This window comes from Thalassophryne amazonica, chromosome 17 (genome assembly GCF_902500255.1).
Source record: "Thalassophryne amazonica chromosome 17, fThaAma1.1, whole genome shotgun sequence".
In the NCBI taxonomy this organism is placed as follows: Eukaryota; Metazoa; Chordata; class Actinopteri; order Batrachoidiformes; family Batrachoididae; genus Thalassophryne; species Thalassophryne amazonica.
The window spans coordinates 39,600,057-39,608,528 of NC_047119.1; the positions used below are offsets into that span (position 1 = coordinate 39,600,057).

General features: G+C 38.7%; 1 protein-coding gene across 1 annotated transcript; it reads left to right on the plus strand.

Annotated features, from left to right (window-relative positions):
* Positions 1-1,586: 1,586 nt before the first annotated feature.
* On the plus strand, positions 1,587-7,508 carry atp6v1g1 (ATPase H+ transporting V1 subunit G1). Its single transcript, XM_034191636.1, has 3 exons — positions 1,587-1,828; positions 5,380-5,480; positions 5,839-7,508. The coding sequence occupies exons 1-3, from the start codon at positions 1,747-1,749 to the stop codon at positions 6,010-6,012; spliced, it is 357 nt and encodes a 118-aa protein (XP_034047527.1). The 5' UTR covers positions 1,587-1,746; the 3' UTR covers positions 6,013-7,508.
* Positions 7,509-8,472: the final 964 nt, after the last annotated feature.

Sequence of the window (8,472 nt, forward strand, 5' to 3'; positions counted from 1 at the left end):
ATGTAATTTACTGCCCCTTACCAAGAACCAAATAGGTCACGACAAAAACCAGGCCTGTGTCCATCTTGTGAAGGCACACGAAGTAGCTTGTACAACACTTTTATTTGGGTGTTAACAATGGGTGTGGTTTAGTCTCACATTTCTAATGTTACTGGCTCTCACCAAAAGGGGGAGATCTCCCTGTGTCTGAAACTTGGACATATGGAAGTGAAACTTAACTTATATTTCTCAGAACTTCCAAACAAATAACACAAATATTTGATAGCTAACATAAAGACTTAGCACAGATATTATCTAACAAGACCATTTTGGTGAAAAAGGAGCTCCGGAAGTTGAGATTCTTGATTTACCAATCAACTTGCGCTCCTGTGGTCATGAACTTTGAGTGAATAAAGAACAAGTTTACAAATACAAGCAGCTGCAGCGGAAATGAGATTCCTCTATTGAGTATCTGGATTGGATGCTTGGTCTTGTATTTGTGAGAATCTACTGGTACCTTGTTTCCCATGTAGCAATAAGAAATATACTCAAAACCTAGATTAATCTTTTTAGTCACATAGCACTACTATTATTCTGAACACTACTGTACAACTGAGAGAAAGATCCAGGACAAGATGGAGGGATTATATTTCCACATGCCTTGGGAATGCCTCAGGATACCCAGAAAAAGTTTGAGGACTTGTCCAAGAAAAGGGAAGTGTGCCCTGTCCTACTTGGTCTACTCCCACCACGATCCGGACCCAGATAAGATGCAGAAAATGAATGTCTCAGTGCTAAAAAGTCATTTTATCTTGATATACAGAATCGCTGCTTAGGTCCGCAGGCCAGTAGGGGCTCTATAAAGTTAACTTTAAACTATAATCTCAAGGTCGGTGCTACATCACTTTGATAAAGTGTTCAATCCTAAAGTGAGAATTCGTGCTTCCGGGACTGGCCGCTCTGTGACAACACACTTGGTCTGTATGCTGTTTTATTGAAATCAGTCGTTTTTTTTGTTTTGTTTAACTTGCTTCTAACGGGCAGCTGACAGCTATCATTGCCTGGAATGGTGAGATTTATACACTAAGATGACCTAAAATGAGCCATTGTACATTAAATTGACTTTATTGACGAACGAGTTTGACCCCTTTGAGAAGTGACCAAATTACATGTATTTGTACTGAGCTTGGCAATGTTTTCACCACAAAAACCCGCCCCTGGATAGCCGCACCTAGATACTGACCCTGAGAATAGCCGGAGCTTCCCATCACTGTGGCAATACATGGACTCATAGGGGCCCCTACATAAAATAACATTTATTTAAACTTACACTTTTTCAAACATTATTTTGGTATGATTACTGGAGCATAGACAGGGCTGGGCACATGAATCATGGTGATGAATGGGGCCCCCTGTGAATTTTTGCAAGGTTCATAACAGACACCAGAACTGCCAATACAGATGTTTATCTTCAATTTATTTTCATCTGATATGATTATTTTTCTTCTATTCTGCTCTTTATGTCGACTTTGTCTCTGTTAATCTGTTCTACAAGTCTTCTGAATCTGTCTACTCCCGTGCACTAGGTGGCAGTGAGTGCCGCTACTTTCATTGTTATCTGGCAGTAATTGAAGAAGCGGAAGTAGTGACGCAGCATCAGCTGACTGCAGAAATCTTCTGTCGACCTTCTTTCGTTTCGGTGTTAAAAGGACTCTTATTCGTGGTTGTTTGTTTGTTGGTTGTTTATTTGTTGTTGTTTGCTGAATAATGGCCTCTCAGTCTCAGGGGATCCAGCAGCTGCTTCAGGCCGAAAAAAGAGCCGCGGAGAAAGTCGCTGACGCCCGCAAACGTGAGTTCTTATGAATAAAACCTATTAAAAGTGTTATGTTATAGCCAGTAATATTAATAATAATAACACTGGGACAGTGAAGCTTGTTATTATACTGAATTTATCGAGTCGTGTTGTTTCGAAGTACAAAATAGCGACAGCTGGTGGACAATGTTCTGTTGAAAGTCGAAAATCCGTCGATTCTCCACTTTAGCATGTTTTTATTTGTGTAAAAGCGTTTTTGGTCTTTCAATTGAAGTCTTGGCGTTTTGTGAAACCTGCTTTCAGATGTGAAAGTGTAAAAATGGACAGTTTTCTTTGAACATAAGAATGACTGCTGACTAAATTTTCATAAGAAAAATCCTGCATAGAAACTTAAAAAAAAATCTTATACATTTTACATCTGACAAATAGAAAGTTTTATGAAAAGTGAATGAAAAGTTAAAATTATATATGTTGTTGCAATTTAAAAAAAAATAAAATTGACTTGTAATTTTTAGGAACATTCTTTTTAATTTTATACACAAAATTAAATTACAATAAAACTGTTCCGACTAGATTTTTCTACCAACTTCTTTTTGTTTTGTTGGATTGGTTTTAGACAAACCTGGTTTCATGTCAGGTTGGTTGGACCTGGGACTAAATCTAAACTGTTAACTGTTTGTATGAGGAACAAAGAGTGATGACAGGAACATACAATAGGAAGTGTGGAAATAAACGGCTTAAAAAAAACTACCAAAAGGACAAAAAGTGGCTGTTACTGTGCAGGTCTACAAGGCTTTATGACATCAGGTGACTGGCAAAGGCAGGAACACACTGAGGACTTCTGCTGGACAGGTGAAAAACAGCAAGGATAATGGGCCTCATTCACGAACCGTTCTTAAGAACAAATTTGTTCCTAAGTCCTGCTTATGAAGATTGTGGCATTTATGAATGTTTTCCTGTCCGGGATTTGTTCTTGGGTAAGAACAAATCCTACGAACACTCAGGAGTAGTCTTACGCACATTTCAGTGCTGACATGTTGTCACGTTGGTTGTGTTGTCTGCTTTTGTGAAGGTCATAAAAATACGATATTGCAGTGATATGTCCATGATATTGCTGTTCAGTATTATATGTTATGTTTTGGTCATTTAACAGAGTATTTCTTTTATTAAAAATAAATTCAATGTACACTGTAAAAAAAAAAAAAAAAATACAGGGGTGGTGGCCAAGTGGTTGGTGTGCTTGGTTTCAGTGCGGAAAATTCCCGTTCATACCCCACCCCTGCCACATTTCTCCTTGTAATGTGGAGTTGCATTAGAAAAGGCATCCAGCGTAAACCATGTACCAAATCAACATGCAGATCCACATCGGATTTGCTGTGGCAACCCCGAGTGCAAACAAGGGAGCAGCCGAAGGTACGATGACAACACTGTAAAAAATGATAGCCCCATTAATTTAAGTGAACTTATGTCTTCTCATTTACTCCACTTGTAATGGCAAGTATTGGACTCAGGTTTATAGGTTTTCAAAATTTTAACTTAAAGCTATCCATTGTCTTCACTAATTGTGAGTTGAGACGAAGCTTATCTTTAAGGCGAGTTAAATGATATTCAGTTGAATTAACTCACATTTACAAGGCAGCTGGTGAACTTCAGTTTTTACGGTTTGCCAGCACTTTAACATTAATCAAGTGGAGTAGCAGCCGCACAGGGAGGGGGTGGGAGCGTTGCCTTGGTTCCCAGGTCTGTATCCAGACACTCATGGTACTCCTAAAAAGTAGGGTGGGGGAATTAAATGATCTATTTTTCCCATAGCCTACCTGAGAATGCCATCTCCCCCATGATGGCCCCGATGTGCTGGTCCATCTCGGATAGCTTTTGGGTGTGTGGTGTTCCCCCTCCATTCTGCTGCGTCTCCCGTCTGGATTTTGAGATTTTTTTTTTTTTTTTGGTGTCGGATATTGAATCGAACCATTTCTTTTTTGCTAATTTCCTGCACTAATTTGGTATCTGAGTTGCAACATATGTCCTATATGGATAGACTTTCTGGACTCGGTTTAACTACTTTAGAAGATAGACACACTAGAGGTGATATAATTGAAATGTACAAAATCTTACATGGACATGAAAATATAATTTTTTAAATTTTCTTTGAAATGAGAAGATATACTGGCCTTTGTGGCCATGGGCTGATCCTTGAGGTTGTAAGGTCTAGATTGAATATAAGGAAAAATATTTTCACCAATAGAGCTATTATGTTGTAGAATAGTTTGCCTTGGTATGGGGTTTCCTCGCCTAGTGTGGATGATTTAAATGAAATTATGATTTGTGTTATAGTAACACCACTAGGTTTTAATGATTTTTGTTTTGTTTTTTTACTTTTTTGTTGTTGTCTTTATGATGTGTTGATATATACAAATTGTATACTTTTTTTAACCAATAAAATGAATTATGAATTACAATTATGCAGCATTACCTCCTCCTCTGAACTGCCACAGGTCTTCTTCTCTTAGCATGCTGCGCTGAAATAGATTTTTGTTTTGCTATCGGTATTTTGTTTCCTCCTTATGAAATTTGCATCTGGACACGGCAGTGCAGTTCCGTGCCCTTTTATGGGCATTGATGGACTGTTACTTATGCTAATCATATGTTGATTTAGGCTCACCAGGCACACACTTTCAGTTTACGAAGAGATGGGATTCACCAAATTAAGAACACAGCTGCGAACACTTCTGCAGTTTAAAAACATGTTGATGGATCTGACATGGCGTTTTCTTAAGAACCTTCTTAAGGATAGCTTAAGAAGGAATATAAGATGTTTCTTAAGAAGATATTGGTGAATGAGGCACAATGTCAGTAGATTATCATTATGTGTGAAGTATTGACAGAGCTTTCCAAAAAAAGTGGTGGTGAAAGTTTGGACAGAAGATAACTGACAGAGGTCAACTCTGGCAAATTACATGAAATATACAGTAGAACAACAACAAAAAGTCCATTGAAATATTTTGAGCATTAATTGTGCAACCTACGGAGGGGAAAAACTTTCTGCTTTTGAAGCGATGAAGATGAGATGTAAACATCTGCATGAAATTCAACAAAAGCTGATTTGGTGTGAATGCTGTCAACAGTTTACCTTTATTTGCACAGATCTGAAAATGTAAAGTTATAATTTGATATAAAATGTCAAATAGCAGTAAGAGGTGCAAAGAACACTCTGTTCCTCTGCGATGTCTGGATTTTCTCTTGTCTGCAGAAAATGAGTCCGGCCTGGAGCAAAGACCCGAAATAGACATTAAAATCAGATTAATGGTTCCAACATTAGTTCATGTTCCTTTGTCAGATAAAATGTGGGACAATACACATAATGCTGTGGTTTGGCTTCTCTTCAACTGATTATTTTGGCTGCCCCTGTTTTAAAATATGAAATAATAATAATAATAAGACAACTCTGTGGATGGGTGGGCTTTGAACCCAGAACCTGCTGTCTGTGGATGTCCAGAATATTGATGTGAGGTGAAACCACTCTTGAACCATAAAGAAGGCAGAATCACACTAAAGCCTTTGTCTCTTGGCTGTGTCACCCCCTGCAGGAAAGAACCGGCGTCTGAAGCAGGCAAAGGAAGAAGCTCAGGCAGAAATTGAACAGTACCGCCTGCAAAGAGACAAAGAATTTAAGACCAAAGAAGCTGCTGTATGTCTCTTAAACTAAACCCTTTGTAAAATATTACATGTTAATATTCCTAATTATTCCATATAAATATCTGGTTTATTTTTTATGACAAAAAACACCTTTAATCACTTTTTGACTGTTTCCTTTAATAGAGTCCTATTTTTATTGATTATGTTCATGTTTTATTTGGATTTGAAACTAAATTCACTGTGAAAGATTGTTTTAATATAAATATTTTAATTCAGTTGTGATATTTTGCAACAATTGAGTTTTTCCAAATATTTTTGTGTCTTCATAATTGTTTAAATATAAAGCACTGCATTATGTATTAGCATTTAGCATCAGTGCTAACAGTAATGCTCCACTTTTCTGGTGCTAGGCTCTTGGTTCCCATGGCAACAGTGCCGTTGAGGTGGATCGTGACACAGCTGAGCGAATGAGCCGAATCCAAACCAGTTACTCTGGCAACAGGGAGGCAGTGCTGGAAGAATTGCTGCATCACGTCTGTGACATCCAGCCCGAGTTTCACACCAACTACCGCGTGGCCGGCTGAAGAGAATCCGGGAACATGGCAGAGTAACGGATGCTCTAAGAATTAGCTACTTTGTTGTTGTTGTTTTTTATGATGATGATTGTGCATCATTTTGTGTGTGTTCAAATTAATATTCAGTGTTTTAGTGGTGTATGTATTCTTTCTTTCATACCCTTACAGTCAGAATGTTACTGTAATGTTAAGTTATTTTTGTCTTTTTGAGCTTTGATAATTTTTTGCACCTCCTGCTGGTAAAACATTTGACTGCCGTAATTTATAATGAAGTTGATAATGTGACCAGTGTTTGTGACACACGTTGATCCCTGATGTTAGTTTTTGATATCATCACTTTTGGCACATAAATAAAATCAAAACAAACTTCCTGATTTGACCACGCCCTGAAACTAGCCAAGCAAGAGAAGGGTCTCTTGTACTCGATTCTCAAAGCTGAGTCGCTGGACAGAGCTGTGCTAAAAGTAGTTTCCAACCAATAAGGATTTCGGGTAGGCGAGAGCTATGATACTAATAATGAGGAGTAACAAATTCACGATGTAATTGATATATACAAAACATGACGATTATTCCTAACATTTCATTATCAAAGCCTTCAATCCTTTATACATGCCTTCTCTGTTCAAGGGTCACGGCGGGGCTGGAGCTTATCCCAGCGGTCGCAGGGCATGAGCCTTGGTACTCTCTGGACGCCACATCAGTCTGTCGCAGGACCACATATAGACAAACGCATTCACGCTTGCGGTCAATTTTAAAGTTTCCAGTTCACCTAACCTGCATGTCTTTGAAAGTGAGATGAAGCCTGAGCACCCTGAAGGAATCCACACAAACACGGGGAGAACATGCAGTGTCACACAGAAAAGACCAGCTGGGAAGCAATCCCACAACCTTCTTGTTGTGAAGCAGCTGCTAACTGCTAAGCCATCTTGTGTTTTCAAACCCTTGTGAAAAAAATGTAATTGAGGTTTGATTCTTTACAGATTAAACATGGATTTTATTATAAATATATAATTAACCAGCCAACATACATCACGCTGCCTTCACTCGCTTTAACAGTCATACTGTATCACTCAACATTTACATAAAATAGAATTCTCATCTATTTTGGCCCTGCTTAGGTGGTGGCATGGTGATCACTTTTCTTGTTGCTGTAAACGTCCACTCTGATTGAAAATGAATGGCAGCTAGTCGCTTTGCCTCTGTCTCTTGTTGTTAATGTTACCACAGGGTGATGGGGGTTCCAGCCATGTTTGACAGCATTGAAAGTTATGCTGAGTGCCCGTTACTGGAAAAACTATGTAATGACACCATTTCCATCAGTTCCTGTTGTTTTCTGCAATTTATTTGGTAAAATGAGGAAAAAAAAAAATAAAATCCAAAATAACATACCCACGTTTGTGAAAGGATCATATTTGCTGATATTATCACTGATGTCAGATTCTTGCTAAAAGCTTTTCATTGTGAAGTTGTTTGCGATGATGAAATAAATATAGACATTACTTATTGGCTCAGTTTGATCATTTAAATTGAACAGTTTGATTCCAACCAATCACAGCAGTGGACTGAACACGGTAAATTTGGTTTCCTGTCACTAAGCCATATGACCTTTGGCTTTTTAAAATATGCATAATTTTAATCTTCAACTCAAAATATTGGTTTTAAAATGGGAAGTGCTCAAAACGCTTCCTGTAACCCTTTTATGGGAGGTCAAAGTTCATAAATCACCTTAAATCTCAACACACGGCTCCTGTTGTTCTTTTATCCTGAAGGTCAAAGGTCACCACAGCAGATTGTTGTTCCTCAGTTATTCCTGCAGAACTTTGTTCTTGTTCTTGCTGCTCCATGTCTGACCTTTGAGCTGATCTGTCCTACTTTCACCCTGAATGTTCTTGTGCACATCCTGTATATTTTATTCTAGGTCATAACCTTTTCCAGAGAGACTCCTCTCGACTCTTTGAGCCCCCTGCACATTTGTCATTAAACCTTTCATCTCCCCTTCCTTTCTGTGTTGTGCATTCTGTGATGCTTCTCTGCTGTAAATAAAGCCACACACCTTCCATCAGCAGCCAGTTATGTCCATTCAGTGACGTTTCATCGCATCGTTTGTCAAGAACGGGTCCTACAGCTTCACCAGGAACTTCAGTGCTGCTTCTCATAAATGCCTCCAAACTTCAAACAGCCCGGGTCACTTCTTCAACATGACTGGGTCGCCTCCAAACCTCACGGCAACCAGGTTCCCACGACATTGAGACACCTACGTTGAAACACCGCATGGACTAAATGTGTTAACTGATGTTCTCTCTCACTGTCAATGATCCTCCTCGTCTGAGTCTCACTAAGTAACCACTCAACTGATACAAAGTAATTCCAGTGGGACCCAAAGATCCTCCACAGAGACCTGGACCCAAAGACAACCTTTGGTGATACTGTATGTATGATTTTGTAATGTTTATTTGTTTTACTCTTGTT

Bases quoted from the DNA above. Each gene is read 5' to 3' on its own strand.
- atp6v1g1 (XM_034191636.1), top strand. From the start codon at position 1,747: ATGGCCTCTCAGTCTCAGGGGATCCAGCAGCTGCTTCAGGCCGAAAAA. The intron at 1,829-5,379 runs GTGAGTTCTTAT...CACCCCCTGCAG, and splicing joins AGTCGCTGACGCCCGCAAAC to GAAAGAACCGGCGTCTGAAG. The intron at 5,481-5,838 runs GTATGTCTCTTA...TTCTGGTGCTAG, and splicing joins TTAAGACCAAAGAAGCTGCT to GCTCTTGGTTCCCATGGCAA.